This window comes from Chlamydomonas reinhardtii, chromosome 17 (assembly GCF_000002595.2).
Source record: "Chlamydomonas reinhardtii strain CC-503 cw92 mt+ chromosome 17, whole genome shotgun sequence".
NCBI lineage: Eukaryota > Viridiplantae > Chlorophyta > Chlorophyceae > Chlamydomonadales > Chlamydomonadaceae > Chlamydomonas > Chlamydomonas reinhardtii.
This window is the reverse complement of record NC_057020.1, coordinates 5,329,885-5,344,605: the sequence shown is the minus strand read 5'-3', so window position 1 is coordinate 5,344,605 and position 14,721 is coordinate 5,329,885. Positions and strand designations below refer to the sequence as shown.

The window sequence follows — 14,721 nt, the reverse complement described above, 5'->3', positions numbered from 1 at the left end:
CATAGGCACGTCAGTTTAGCTTACTCAATTGCATTCCTCAGTTTACGCCAGTTGCGATGCCTCAAATATCGCAGCCGTGCAAGTCGTGAAAGATGTTCTTGCAGCGATGGAGCGTGCGTTGTTCAAGCACAGAGCGGCTTGGGCCTGGGCGGGGGCCTGACCCGAGCCATCCTGGCACGAGTCGCCAATGTCCATCGCCGCCACCACCCCTGAACCCCCCTCCCCCCGCAGCTAATCACCTTCTGACATGGCGTGTTCCACATGCGGCCACAGCTCTGCGCTATATTGTGCAGTTCCAGCCTCAAGTCGGCACCGTTCCCGCCAAAACGCGCTGGTCCACGACTTCAAGATATTCATAATACTTCCCGTATAGATGTAAGAAAAGATCGAGACCGTAAACCCTACAGCCGACGCGATGCTCCTAGGGCCAGGCCGAGGTTTGGTTCAGTTTCAGTGAGTGGACTAAAGCGTAGCAGTCACTCAAACAGTGCTGTTTACTGACTGTCATCTGCTCAATAGAAAATCCGCAGCCTTCGCCCTTCGGAGTTCGGGCCAAAATCCCGTGCTGCGCCTCATTCCACCGCATGACCAAACGTTCGAGCGCTCTTCTGCTTTTCCGCATAGCACAGGCGAATAGTAAGGCCTTGAATTTACTACTTGTGAACCCGGCACGCAGTCCAAAGTGGACCTGACAGCCCAGAGCGCGAACTCCGGCCAGCTTTGCACCCCAGCCCAAAGCCGTTACTTCTGCATGTTCTAAGCTAAGTTCTTGAATAGAGGAAGTATGCCGGCGGCCCAGCGGCGAAGCGGCAGGCTCGCGACAACCGATGCAAAGTCGCTGAAGGAGCCAGAGTGAGTTTTGCAGCCTCGGAGCGAGTTCAAATGACATAAGACGGCTGACACGATAATTTGGAGTAGATTTAGCAGGTCGCCTGTTGCCGTTTCGGGCGGCATGGGCCTTTGACCCCTGTGCTGTGACCGCGCCTCCGTGCCAACCCTGACCGCAGGCATTCCGACGACGAGTCCAGGAGTGGGAGCGAGGACGATGAGGGCGACAAGGATGCGGCAGGCGTGCTGAGGGAACGGAATCGCCAGCAGAAGGGCTCGGGCAAGGGGAAGGGTGGAGGCAAGGGAGCGGCTGCCACTGCGCTGGCGCCTCATCCGCCAGGGAAGCAGCCGAAGCCAGCGACGGAAGCGGAGACCGCCAGCCCAAAGCCAGCGCCCAAGAGGGCCAAGAAGCGCAAGGTGAGCACCCCTGCAACTGTCGCTGCGTTTCTAGCCACGGTCAGGCACGTCAACCACCGATGCCATGGCAGCACCGGTGACTAAAGATGACATGTACGTACCTACAGGCCGAGGCGGAAGCAGAGCCAGCAGAGCACACTGCTGCAGCTAACGGCGCCGGCCCCAGCACTAGCGGGGCCGGGGCAGCGGGGCCGTCGGCGGGGGCGGGGGGAGCGGCGGGGGCAGCGGGGGCAGCCGGGGCAGCCGGGGCAGGCCCCTCGACGTCTGGTGGCGTCCAGGACGGGACTGCGGCGAGCCCCGCCCCCAAGCCCGCCGCCAAACGCAGCCGGAAGGCACCAGAGGCGCCCGAGTCCCTGCATGACCTGACTCTGTGGGGTACGTGCATGCCGACTGCTGCTTCAGGCGGGTCGTCGGGTGGAGGCGCTGGGCTGCGCGCGGGCTGGGGTGCTCTCTTATGTATGCTGCGAGCGCGTGTCCTGACGGTGGAGTGAAGAGCTGGCCTGACCTGTGCCCAATGCGCGCAGATGTTCTGACCAAGCACCCCAAGTCCGCGGAGCGTGCGGCCAAGGTGCGGTCTGGGAGGTGCTGCTGCTCCTGCTGTTGCTGCACACAACGCACCAAGGGGCCGGCCCGAGTATCACTGGTCTCCACAATGCATTCCAGCATTCTACCCAGGGCCGTGATCCAGGGCCTGTTGCTACATTTCGTGTTGTAAATCGTTGCACATGCCTGTTCCCACGGCTCCCGTCCACCTCAGGAGTGGGTGGAGCGCTACCAGGCCGACAAGGTCGCGGCGACCGCGGAGCTCATGTCCATGATCGCGCGGGTAGGAGGCGCGGCAGGGCCTGTGATGGGGGTGCAGGCGTTTGGGGGAAGTCACAACACGATGCAGCTTGTGAGACGCGGGCGCCATTACATGACCATGCTGGACTTGGATAGCGGCACAGCAAGCCATGATGGCGACACGTCACCGCGCCCAGCATGTGGTGCTGCGTGCCTTTGTTGCCGCGGGGCCCTCGTAACACAACCCACTCACCTTTGGACGCGCTGTCAGGCGGGCGGCTGCGAGAGCGGCGTGAGCGAGGATGACGTGGAGGCGGGCGAGATGGACGACGTGGTGCGGCGGCTGGTGGACACCATTGTCAAGGTAAGAGCCCCCGCCCGGGACACACTGCTGCTTCTGCTGACGTTTTCGGCACACGGTACACGCACACGGGAGCACGCGGGGCGTCCGGTTAGCGAGGGGCGTCAACCAGTATGCTCCTAACACCGAGCGGCGCGGGGTAGCTTTTGCGTCCTGGGCTCACGCCGACGCCGCCGCTTTGCACACACTACAGCCCTCCTCGTATCCCCTTCAAACCGCCCGCACTCTGCACAGTGCCAACCCTTTTCCCTGCCATTGTGCTTTCCCGACGCCCCGCACAGGACGGCGGCTCAGAGCCGTTCCGCGACAGGAAGCTGCGGCAGCTGCGCGGCGCCTATGAGTCCTTCTGGACGGCTCTGTCCACGGAGCTGCACGCAGTGGGGCGGCTGCTGGACGACCACGTGTGCGACCGCCTCAGCAACCTGCTGGTCGGGCTCAGCGTGTGAGTGCGGCTTGGCAGGGAGGGGGCGCGGGCAGGCTGGGCGGGGGCAGGGCGGCGGGGTGGGGGATGGGGCCGGAGTGGCGACTGCCGGAGCAGGCGCGAGAGGGTGGGCAGGGGCTGCCAACACGGATGTTGGGTGGCGGCGGTGTGCCCATTCTTCTGCATCTTCTCGTTACGTATAGCAGCTGTGCGGCCCACAAATCAGCAGTCCACAACCCGGCAATCCCGACTCAAACCCCCGCGCCCGCCCCCTGCCCCTTGCCCCGCCGCCTCTCCTCCTGCCCGCGCAGCACCAAGGTGCGCGGCTACCGGCATGTGGGCACGCTGACTGCGGGTCTGCTGGTGAGCGGCTGGGTGCGTGTGGCGCAGCAGAAAACCGAGGAGATGGCGCAGCTGCGGCACCAGCTGGACGCGGCCACCAAGGCCAAGAAGGTGAGGGAGGGGGCTCGGGGTCACGGGCTGGGGCGGGGTGGGATGGGGCGGGATGGGGTGGCACGGTGGGGTGGCTTGGGTTAGTGGTGGGATGGGGTCGGAGGTGTAGTGGGGCGGGTCGTGTTCAGTGCCGTGCAAACCCAAATCCGGGTACTTGAAACCAGCCCACCAGTACCACACCACCACAACGCTCCGATGCCTGCAGCCCAAGGTGGCCGAGGCGCTCAAGCGACAGCTGGACAAGGCGCAGAGCCAGTCGGGGCAGCTGCGCAGCCTCATAGCCTCCGTCTTCTCCTCCGTCTTCGCCGTGCGCTTCAGGTAGGGCCTTTGGGTACGGTGTATCTTCGGGATACGGTACGGCAATGCACTCGGGGTTCAGTGCGCGCAGGCACCCGCGCGTGACCCACATCGTGCCCACCTCCCACCCACGCGCAAACCCTTACCTCAATCCAACCCACATGCCGCTTCCCGTGCCGCACCCAATCACCCGCGCGCAATCATCCGCACCCAATCATCCGCACCCAATCCACTGCGGCCCATGTCACGTGCGCGCAGGGACGTGGGCCCCGAGATCCGCTGCGTGGTAATCGACCTGATCGGCCGCTGGATCGAGCAGCTGCCCGACACCTTCCTGGTGGACGCCTACCTCAAATACGTGGCCTGGGCGCTCAGCGACCGGGTGGGTGGGTGGGTGGGGGAGTTGTGGATGGGTGGGTGCGGCTGCTGGGGTGGGGGGGTGCCAGCGGTCTGGCTGGGCGTGCCAGCGCGGGTGCTGTCGCGAAAGGGTATTGCAGCAGCTGAGGGTGGTTCAGGGGTAGCGCAGCGCTTCGGTTGGCGACGTTTCTCCCAAACAGGCCCCACAACTGACCCACAGCCTGTGCACCTAGCGTCACATGGGATCCGCCGCTCCCATTCTCCGACCCGCTCACCACGCCCCGCACCCGCCCCTGCACTCCTACAGGACCCGGCCGTGCGCCTGGTCGCCGTTGGCCGGCTGCTGCAGCTGTTCGGCGGCTCGCACAGCCCGCCGCCGCCGCCGCCCGGCGGCGGGCCGCCGCCGCGGCCCGAGCCGCCGCCGCACCTGGCGCTTCTGACGGACTTCATCGGCCGCTTCACGGCGCGCTTCAAGGAGCTGCCCTACGACCTGAGCGAGGAGGTGTCGGTGCTGGGGGTGAGTGCTGGCGTTGCGTTAGCGTGTGCGCGTGTGGAGGGGGGGAGGGGAGGTTGTAGATATCAGCTTAAACGAAACCGAACCCAATGCAATAGAGCGAGGAGGAGAGCGTGGCCTATGCTTGACAACTGAGGGGCACGAGAAAGTAGTCCCCATGCCCAAAATGCACCGAGTTCCAGCTTGCCAGCAAACCAGGGGGCGGGGAGGGGGTTATGTGGGTGCGTGCGGTTGGTGCACGGGGCGTGTTGCGTGCTGGCTGGCGCAAGACGTGCGCTGCACGCGCGCTTGCTACCCTGCGGCAGTGTTCAACCGCAATAGCTCTGACTTACAACAACCGGCCCTCACACACTCGACCACCGTCTGCCACTTCCTTAAGTTACGAATGCAACCCCCAAACGCTCCGACCCAACATCTTTGCAGGTGCGGCTGCTGACGCGGCTGGTGGCGGTGCGGAGCCTGGGAGAGCGCGAGCTGCCGCCCGGCGACTGCTACCGCCTGCTCACCGACAACCCGCCGGCGGTGCGGCGCGCGGCGGCGGAGCTGGCGGCGCAGCTGCTGTTTGAGGACGCGGCGCGCCTGGAGACCGTGAGTGGCTGTAGCTCCTGCGGGAGGGGGTCGGGCGGGCTCGGGCGGGACGTGCCTGGAGGTCGCAAGTGGCTCCTGCGGGTGCAGGGTTGAGCAGGGTGCCGAGTGCCACGGACGATGATGCCAATGGTCGGGGCTCGCCAGGAGCACACATGCTGCTCTTGCGCATGCCTGATTGTGATAAGTGCAACGGGCTGCAGGTCTACGCCGAGAAGGCGCAAGCAGCCACGGCCGCAGCTGCTGCAGCCGCAGCCGCCGCGTCAGCCAAGCCAGCGGTGGTGGGCTCGCGCAGCCGCCGCGCCAAGAAGAGCGGTGCAGCTGCCGAGGACGCGGCGGCGGCCGCCGCCGCCGCGGCCGTGGGCCCGGTGTCGCTTCTGTGCGACCCGTCGCAGCGCAAGCAGGCGGCGGTGCTAGGAGCACTGCTGGAAATGATGGTGGTGCTCCGGACCGGTGCCGGGTCCGGGGCGGCTGGCGGCAGTCGCGGCGGCGGCGCCGCCGGCGGCTCGCAGGGCGGCGCGGGCGCGGGCGCTGGTGTGGGCCAGCTGCAGCTGCAGCCCATGGACGCCGAGGTGGTGGAGGACATTGTGGACGCCCTGTATGAGCGGTGAGAGGGGCGCGGCCTTGGGTGTGATTGAGCTGTGTGCTTTTTGGTGCCTGTGTCATTATGTGTGTGCACGAATCTGAAAATTTGGTACTGGGCATTGGGCGGCAGCAGGCTCGAGGACTAGTATCGTACCCTGTAGTGACCAGCTCCAACAGGCTCAGTCGGAAGACGAGTGCTGTGACTCGACCGAACCTTTGGGCTGGGAATGACACCCGGCGCTCCTTCCTCTACCGCCGCAGGCTGGGTGTGCTCCGCGCCTGGAAGCTCATGACCGACTGCCTTTCCGACGAGCTCACGGCGCAGGTACGGGGTGGGAGGGGCGAGGGCCGAGGGCCGCAGGCGATTGTGTTTGCCTAGAACAGGGCGTCCCCTGCAGCAGGCGCCTCCTGCGTATTGCGGTGGTCATTTGCACACCACGTGCATAGTAACCGAGCATTGCGAACGCGCACATGAAATTTGATGGCTGCTTCATCGTATTGTGTCACTATTTTTACTCCCCATTGTTACAGATCTGGGGCCCGGCCGGCCTGGCGCACCTAGCGCAGCTGCTGGGTGCGGCGGTGCGGCGGGCCGGCCGCGGCGCCACGCCGGTGCCGGCGCCTGCCCCGGCCGCAGGCGGCGCCCGCCGCGCGGCGCCGCGCCCCCGCTCCGCGGCGCCTGACCGCGATGCCCTCCAGGAGGCCACGCAGGTGGGGCTTTTATTTGCTATCACGGCAATGACGTCGCCGCAAAACAAAATGACGCTTATCGTACAAGAGTTTACCAAGCGCGCCGCACGTTACCACCTTGGTAACGATATGACGCAGGTGCTGCTGGCGGCGCTGCCGGGGCTGCTGCGCCGCCACCAGACCGACCCGCATGTGGTGGGTGCGGCACGGCGCCGTGTGTGCGTGTGCGTGTACATGTGTCCCCGAGCAGATTGATTGGCCAGAGCCGTGATCATGCTGACGCGGATGCTGGCTGCCGACGGCTGGCTTATAGTATGACCGTGCGGTGATTGTGCGGGTGACTTTCCAAAGTCACCGCACGCAATGCAGCCTCCGGCCCCACCCACATGGGACTCTGGCCACAACTTGCCACATGCTGTCCCTGCTTCCACCGGTTGTACGGTAACTGCTTCTTTCCGTCAATTGTCGTAGACGGCGGCGCTGGTGGCGCTCATTCGGGACCTGCAGCTGGAGCAGTTCGGACTGCGCGGCGACCAGGCGGGGTGGGCAGGTGCGTGCGTGGCGGTGTGCTTGCGCCGTACACTGTACGGTACGCTGATATGGGCAGGCAGACGACCCATTTGTGAAGGTGCTGCGCCCTCGACGAGACGGCAGTATGTTTTGTAACGTGCAGCCCGCGGCTGTGCCTTTTTCCCACCTTTGGTTTCCTGGGGATTCGGACACCTTTTCTTCACCTATGCATTTGGGTGGTTTCGTGGGGGGGATTAGACTGTTTCGGGCCCCCAAACCCACGTCGCCGCCTTGTGTGTGTGTGCGGGACAGGCCTGCTGCGACTGGTGGGCGAGCAGCTGGCGGCGCGGGCCGCCTCGCCCGACCTGCTGGTGCAGGCGGCGGAGACGCTCACGTTCGCCGCCACACAAGGCCCACCCGCGCTGCAGGTGCGTGCGTCTCGCCTTTACCCTTGGCTCGCTACCACACAACATCGCCACCACATTTGATATCAACGTGTTCATTTCCTGCACGCAGCCGGCCGCGAGTGTGGTGTTGCGGGAGGTCAGCGACCAGCTGGCGGGCGGACTGGCGGCGGCCGCCGCCGCCGTACGTGCCATGGATGCCGAAGACCTGGCGGCGGCGGCGGCGGAGATGGCGGCGGCCGCAGGCGGCGGCAGCAACCAGGGGCCGGGGGGCAGTGCTGGTGGTGGTGGCAGTGAGGGTGCGGATGCGGAGCTGGTGGCGGAGCTGGTGGCGCTGCGGGTGGCTCTGCTGCGGGCGCACACCGTGCTGGTGAGTGACTGGGACTGGCTGAGAAAGCGGCAGCGCGTTTTGGTGCGCGCGCCTCCTCGCCAGTGCACAGCAACTGCCTGCCTGCCTGCCTGCCTGCCTCCTTGCCTCCTGCCACCGCTGCAGCACCGCTGGTTCTACGAGCCGCTGCGAACTCACACTCACCACCGCACCCTTCTCCACCACCCCTCACCATTCCCTCCCTCCCCCTCCCCTCCCTCCCCTCCCTCCCCCTCCCCTCCCTCGCCTCCGCCGCCGCATCGCTCGCAGCTCCGCTGCGGCGCTGCGCTGGCCGCCGACGCCCGCGCCCACGAGGCGCTGGACGACTTGCTGGCGGGCGCCGGCGGCGGGCGGCTGCTGGGGCCCGAGCTGACGGGTCTGGCGGCGGCCAGCCAGTGGCTGGTGCTGCTCAACAACATGCAGCAGGCCACCGCGGGGATGGTGGGTGCTGGGGTTGCGGGGGGTGGGGGGCAGGCGTGGGGTGCCGTGGCATGGGGATTTGGGTGGGGTGGGGTTTGGAACTGTGTCGCAGTGGATGTGGCTACTCTGCGATCCGTACAGAGCGTGGCACTAGTTTGGGATGGGTGCTCGCACGAGTTTTATACTTAGTGGCCTTTTGTTCCTCTTCTGCAGGCGGTTGCCGGGCCGGCTGGCGCGGCCGCGGGCGGGGCCGACGCCGGCGCGGCGGGGCCCAGCGGCGCCGCCGCCGCCACCGCGACCGCCGCCCAGGAGGCGGGCGGCATCACGGTGGACCGCATCGCCCAGGTGCGCGCGCTCGTGCAGTGTGCTCGTTTGGCTGGTCCTTCCGCTTGTTGCCGTCGTAACCGGCTATGCGCATCGTCCCTGTTGATTTATAGCACGCGCCTGTAACACGCGCCTGCCGGCAGACCTCTTCCCGTCTCCCTCCTGCTCATGGCGCTCCGCCTGAAGCCCCGACCCACATCGCCACCGCCGCCACAACACACGACCCACATCGCCACAACCACCACCGCCACCACACCACACCACCCACCCCACGCGCACACAGGCCCGGGACGCGCTGGTATCGCACATGGTGGCCATTCACGCCGCAGCCGCCGCGGCCGCGCAGGACGGCGGAACCCTGGAGCTGGACCCCGCAGCTACAGCCGGTCCCGGCACTGCTACAGCCACCGCCACAGCCGCCGCGGTGGTGCAGGACGCGGCGTTCCGGGTGCTCAGTGATGTGGCGGTGGTGTTTGGCACGCAGGCCTGGGCGGTGAGAGACGCTGCGTTAAGGAGTAAATGTACGGTATCGATGTTGGTCTCTGAGGCTCAACAGCATCAGTGGCAGCAGCAGCACACCAGAGCATGCACGCGCTGCCGTTCTACACTCCCGCTCCCGTGGTTGTTGTACCCCTGTCTGCCTCTTATCTGCCCCTACCCCCCGCCCCACACCCCCACTTCCACATCACCTCGTCTTACTCATGCATGCGGGAACCCCCCACCCCCGCACAACACCACACCTGCTGTCTACCTCGCTACCCTTCTCTGTACCAATCCTTGCAACCCCCCACTGTTTCCTTACGGGATTGTTTCAGAGTTAGCCCGACCCCCACCCCCCCCACACCCCCAAAGGGCACGCCGCTGGAGGCCGCGGGGCGGCTGCAGCTGAGTGCGGGAGTGGCCGACCTCATGTGGCGCCACTGCGCGGGGCTGCTGGCGGCCGCAGACACAAGCGCCGCGGCGGGGGCGGCAGCGGAGGAGGAGGACGAGGACGAGAGCGAGGGTGAGGGTTAGGGGGAGGGGCAGGGGGAGAGGGAGGGGGAGAGGGAGGGGGAGAGGGAGGGGGAGGGGGAGGGAATAATAATTGCACTTGGTAGTGGCGAAGCCACTGATGACTAGGGCTGACAGGGAGGGGGAGGGGGAGGGGTAGGACGGCGCTGAGTCCTGGTCCTGTTGTGTGGCCTTGCCGCCCCTAAGGTCACGTCAACTAGGCTTTGATGCATGCCTGGGCCGCTTCATATCATTTGCTTTGAGCACGCGGCGTGCATTGTAATCTGCACCATGCGTACACGCACAGGCTTGGACGAGGACGGTGGTGATGACGTGGCGGCGGGGCCGCGCGACACCGCCGCTGTGCAGCGCCGCGCCCGCCGCGCCGCCGCCGTGGCGACCAAGCTGGCGGCGGTGGGCTGCCTGGGGCGGCTGCTGGTGCACGGCGTGTGCGGCGCACACCACCGGGCGGTGGCGGCGCGGCTGGTGGCGGAGGTGGGTGGGGTGGGGGGGGGGGTTCGGGTGGGTGCGCGTGATCGGGGGAATGATTTCGTCTCACCCAGACCCCAGTAAGAAACAGAGGGTGTGCATGTAAGCGGAGCGCTTGCCCTCCTGCTTCGCCGTCGTCTTGTCCGTTATCCTGCACTCCCCATTTCTTTCCGAACCCCTCTCCCTCCTCTTACCGCATCCTCGTCTCCCTCCCGCTCCCTCATCCGCCTGATGTTCGGTACTGATCCCCCCCCTACGACTTCACTTCGTAAACTTAATGCGTGTCCCCCCCCCCCAGTTCGCGGCGCACGGGCCCGAGGTGGCGGACCTGGTGCGGGACATCTGCCGCGCCATGGCGCCCGCCCGCCCGCCCGGAGACATGCCCGCGACATACGTGGAGGCGCTGCGGCTGGTGCGTGTGTGCGTGCGTGCGCGTGCGTGCGGCTCTGTGCGGTTTGTGTGTGTGTGTTGGGCCTGGTGTGTGTGATGGCCTGAAACTGCAGTTACAGTGCTGGCCTCCCTCCACCCCATTGCTTCCCACCCCACATCCGGCTGCACCAGACGCGCTTGCATCAGTGCGACCCCCCCCCCTTCTTGCCTTCCCTTGCTGCCTCCAGGGCTGGGCGCGCGTGGTGGAGGGCTCGGAGCGGGCCGGGGCGGAGGGCGACGAGGACGCCGCCGCCGCCGCGGAGGACGCGGGTCTGGAGCGCTACGGCCAACTGGCTCAGCACATTGCCAGCCTGTACGCAGGTAGGGGTCGAAGACACGGGGGGCAGCGGCAGCGTGAGGTGCGAGCAGCGGACTTGCAATGAACGGAGTTGCGGTTTCAGCTGCTCTCTTGTCTTGCGTCGTGTCGCCTCCGGCCCACAAGTCGCACCCCACCCCACCCCCGGTGATCCCCATCGGTGCTGCACACATCCGACCATTCCCGCACCCGAACACGACGTTGACCGCCGCCTCCACTTACCCGCCTGCTCCCCACACACCCTCCCTCTCCCATTCCCCCGAACTATTCATTTTTATAACCCCACCCACCCCCACTACCCGCTGTTCCCAGTGGACTTCAGCACTTCAAGCTTTGTACTTGAAGCACCCTGTTGCCCATGAACGGTACCCCACCCCCGATAACACAGGCGCCAACACCAGCCGCGAGGCGCTGACGGACATCGTGCGGGCGCTCACGGCGGACGCGCTGCTGGCGGCGCCCAACCAGCTCGCCATCCTGGCCTGGGGCGCGGCGGCCTTCGTGCCCAAGCTGGCGGCGGAGGACGCGCGGGCGCTGTGCGGGGAGCTGGAGGAGCGGCTGGAGGCGGGGCAGGTGCGGGCCTGCGGGGTGGAGGAGGGGAGGGAGGGAGGGAGGGAGGGAGGGAGGGAGGGAGGGAGGGAGGGAGGGAGGGAGGGAGGGAGGGAGGGAGGACGGATGCGTGCTAGGGAGGGAGGCAGGGTGGATGGATGCGTGCTAGGGAGGGAGGGAGGGTGGATGGATGCGCGCTAGGGAGGGAGGGTGCAAAGCCCGACAGGAGGACGCGCGAGGGCGCGTGCGGAGGGTGGGCAAAGGCAGGACACAGGGAGCGAAGCTTTGCTGGGTGCTGATGGGTGCTGCCACCGCTGCACGCTTCTGCCCGCAGGAGGCTGCTGGCTCCCTGGACCCCAGCCAGGGCGGCGGCCTGGCGCACGACCCCGCCGACCCCGACTGGGCGCCGCTGCACCACTACCTTGCCCAGCTCAAGGTGGCGATGGGAGGCGGGAGGCGGCAGATAGCGGGGACGGCGGGGGAGACGGGGGTTGTATTTCATGGAGGCGTTTGGTGGTTGACGGGGCGGGCTAGTGGGAGGGTCGGCAGGAAGTCGGATGGTGGCGGGCAGGGGCGGCGTGTGGTTGTGTTTTGCGCACGGCACGTGCCGCAGCGTCGGTGGCTGCTGCCTCTGCATGCGCTTCTGTGTGGCATTGTTCGTGTTGGTTGGCTTGGCCTGTTACAGGGCTCCAAAGGGCATAGGCGTACAGGGGTTTGCATCCCGCCGCACCGTACTACGTGCACCAAGTGTTTTGCCACGGGCCTGTTGCAGAAATTTGTCACCTGATGGTTCGTCTACTACCGTGTTGTTGACATGTACTACCGTATTCCTGGCTCGTGTTACCGTACTTGCAGGACAAGGCCTCTAAGGGCAAGGCCGCACCGCGTGTGCTAAAGGGCGCCAGTGCGGCGGGCGGCGCCGCGGCGGGCGGCACCCCCGGCAGGCGCAAGGGCCGCATCTCCTTCGCGCCCTCGCCGCGTGGCCGGGACGAGGAGAGCGAGGAGGAGGACGAGGAGGACGAGGAGGAGTCAGGGCCCGAGGAGGAGGCGGAGGAAGCGGGAGGCGAGGCGCGGCAGGCAGCTGGCAGCAAGCGTCCGCGGCGGGCGGCGGCACCGAAGCCGAAGCTGACCGCGCGGCAGCAGAAGAAGCAGCCGCAGGCCAAGGCGCCGGCGGCGGCGGGGCCGCGCAGAGTCAGCTTTGCGCCCGCGGCGGGCGAGGAGCAGGAGGAAGAGGAGGAGGAAGAGGAGGCTCAGCCACAGCAGGGCGGGGCGGCCGGACAGGAGCCGGAGGAGGAGGAGGCTGGGGAGTGGCTGCAGCCGCGGACAAGGACCCGTGCGGGCGCGGCGGCTGGCGCTGGAACGCGCAAGGTGAGCTGCTCTGCTGCAATTGGTTGCGACTGCGATGGCGACTTCAGGTTCTGAGCTCGCAACATTGCCAGGCAATGATACCGTGCTTGACAATCATGCCCAATTCCATCCTCACCGCAGGCTGCAGCAGCACAGCGCGCGGCAGCCGCCAAGCCCGCTGCCGCGTCCCAGCCGCGCCGCGCACCAGCGGCGGCGGCAGCGGCAGCGGCGGCCCCCACCGCGGCCCGCGGCGAGCTCACGCAGACGCAGTCCCAGTCCCAATCCTTGGGCCGGCGCGGCGGCGCCGGCGGCAGCCAGCGGCCAGCTTCGCAGCCGCGCTCCGCCGCCAACGCCGCCGCCGCCGCCAGTTCTGACCTGGCGGCGATGTCGGATGACCTTCTGGCCGCGCCGTCGGAGGACCTGCGTGCGGCGTCGCAGAGCGAGCTACGCAGCGGACAGGCTGTGTCGGGTGCGTGTTGCTACTACGGATGTTGCGGAGGTCGTGCGCACGGGCTGCTGCTTCGATGTCAAGCCGGGATATGCATGTGTGGTAATGGGGGCGTGCGAGGTCGTGGGTTGGGCCTCTTCCTGCCAGCGCCGCGCTTCCTCTTTCAAGCAGTCCGTGTCCTTGTTTGTGCGCAGGTGCTAGCAGCGGCCGGGGGGCAGGCACGGCAGCGGCGGAGAGTGAGGAGTTCGCCGATGCACATGCCGGTGGGGAGTACATGGAGGTGGAGGAGCAGGAGGAGGAGGAGCAGGAGCAGGAGGACGAGGCTGCGGGCGATGAGGAGGAGGAGGAGGAGGAGGAGCAGGAGGAGCCCAGCGCCACGATTGACGAGGAGACGCAGCATGATGATGTGGGAGAGGAGGACGAGGAGGAGGAGGCGCCGGCGGTGCGGGTGATGCCTTCGGAAGAACAGCTGCCGGCGCCTGTTGCTGCCGCCGGCGCCCGGGGACGTCGGCCGCAGCAGCAGCAACAGCAGCCACGCCAAGCGGCGGCGGCGGCGGCCGCAGCGGCTCCTGCCCCAGCTGCAGTGCGGGGAGGCCGCGCCACGCGCGCGACGCAGCCGCCTCTGCTGCAACAGCAGCCGCCGCCGCAACAGCAGCAGCGGCAGCAGCTGCTGCACCCGCAGCGGCAGCGTGGAGCACCGGCGCGCGCGCAACCGGCGCCCTCCACCTCCCTAGCGGCCGGCAGCTCGGCGGCTGTGTCCGGTGGTAGCAGCGGCCTGGCTGCCAGCGAGCGGCCGCCGGGGTACAGCGCCGGCGGCGGGGCAGCCGAGTCGGAGTATGACGAGGGCGAGGAGGCGGCGGCCGTGGGAGAGGCGGAGGGGCAGGCAGAGGAGGAGGAGTTTTATGATGCGGCGGGTGTGGAGGGGGCTGCCGAGGGTGACGGTGAGGAGGAAGAGGAGCTGGAGGGTGAGGGCGAGGAGGCAGCGAACGAGGAAGAGGGAGCCGGGGAGGGGGAGGAAGAGGAGGAGGAGCCGCCTCGTGCCGTGGCAGGCCGCAAGCGCCGCCTCAGCACCGCGGACTCAGCCGGCGCTGAGGACGTGGAGGCGGAGGAGCAGGACGAGGGGGACGAGCAGGACGCCGCGGAAGCGGGCGGCGCCGCGGAGGAGCCGGAGCAGGAGGAGGGGCCGGACTGGGAGGCCCTGCAGCAGCAGGCCCCGTCGGCCTCCCTGCAGACCAACTCGGAGGCCAACACGCAGAGCACGCAGGCGACGGCGGAGCCGCCGCCGCGGCCCAAGCGGCGGAGGCGTGTGTGATGCACTCATGCACCAGGAATTGACTGAAGCTTGCGAGGATGGACGCGGCGGCTGCAGAGGGCAGGGGATGCAGCTGTCGGGGTTTCGCAAGCTGTCAGCGTTTAATCCAACTACTGGGGCGGTGAGTAGTTGTTGATTGTATGATGCCGTGCGGTATGGCATTCCTGAAGAGCAGGTGCCGGCTGTTATCACGGCTTGCAAGCAAAGCAATGCCACGTTTGTGTGCGTGTGCGTGGTGGAACGTGCACTGAGGCGAGTTGTTACTGTCACCGCACAATGCCCAGTAGTAGTGAGGCGACACGGCACCAACTGTGCCTTACATTGTTACAGCAGGATGGCAATGTATGGGATTACTTATTGAACATATACATCTGACACAAAACACACCGTGCGGCGGCCGGTAGGAGCGAGAGAGTGGCAGGCATGCTGGTCGGTAATTGGCGTGACGAGCCCGCCCTTCAATTTGTCCACGTTCTTATTAGGCGTGCACAGCAACACACCGTGCTTACAGCCCACGGCGTGAGC

General features: G+C 67.0%; 1 protein-coding gene across 1 annotated transcript; it reads left to right on the top strand.

The window, feature by feature from the left end:
* Positions 1-386: 386 nt before the first annotated feature.
* Positions 387-14,642, top strand: CHLRE_17g736400v5 (uncharacterized protein). The gene is made up of 31 exons (XM_043072552.1): positions 387-852; positions 1,008-1,245; positions 1,353-1,620; positions 1,770-1,813; positions 2,003-2,071; positions 2,300-2,392; positions 2,671-2,831; positions 3,122-3,263; positions 3,469-3,581; positions 3,819-3,942; positions 4,225-4,434; positions 4,855-5,019; positions 5,220-5,623; positions 5,863-5,926; positions 6,133-6,312; positions 6,430-6,486; positions 6,763-6,841; positions 7,114-7,229; positions 7,318-7,575; positions 7,843-8,013; positions 8,206-8,337; positions 8,600-8,809; positions 9,169-9,319; positions 9,614-9,801; positions 10,094-10,207; positions 10,413-10,545; positions 10,929-11,113; positions 11,424-11,525; positions 11,945-12,457; positions 12,578-12,905; positions 13,079-14,642. Exons 1-31 carry the CDS (start codon positions 785-787, stop codon positions 14,194-14,196), a joined length of 6,198 nt encoding a protein of 2,065 aa, XP_042915011.1. The 5' UTR covers positions 387-784; the 3' UTR covers positions 14,197-14,642.
* The last annotated feature ends 79 nt before the right edge of the window (positions 14,643-14,721 follow it).

Excerpts from the sequence above, each read along its gene's own strand:
- CHLRE_17g736400v5 (XM_043072552.1), top strand. The coding sequence starts at position 785 with ATGCCGGCGGCCCAGCGGCGAAGCGGCAGGCTCGCGACAACCGATGCA. Across the intron at positions 8,338-8,599 it reads CGGTGGACCGCATCGCCCAG|GCCCGGGACGCGCTGGTATC; the intron begins GTGCGCGCGCTC and ends ACGCGCACACAG. Across the intron at positions 12,906-13,078 it reads CAGCGGACAGGCTGTGTCGG|GTGCTAGCAGCGGCCGGGGG; the intron begins GTGCGTGTTGCT and ends GTTTGTGCGCAG.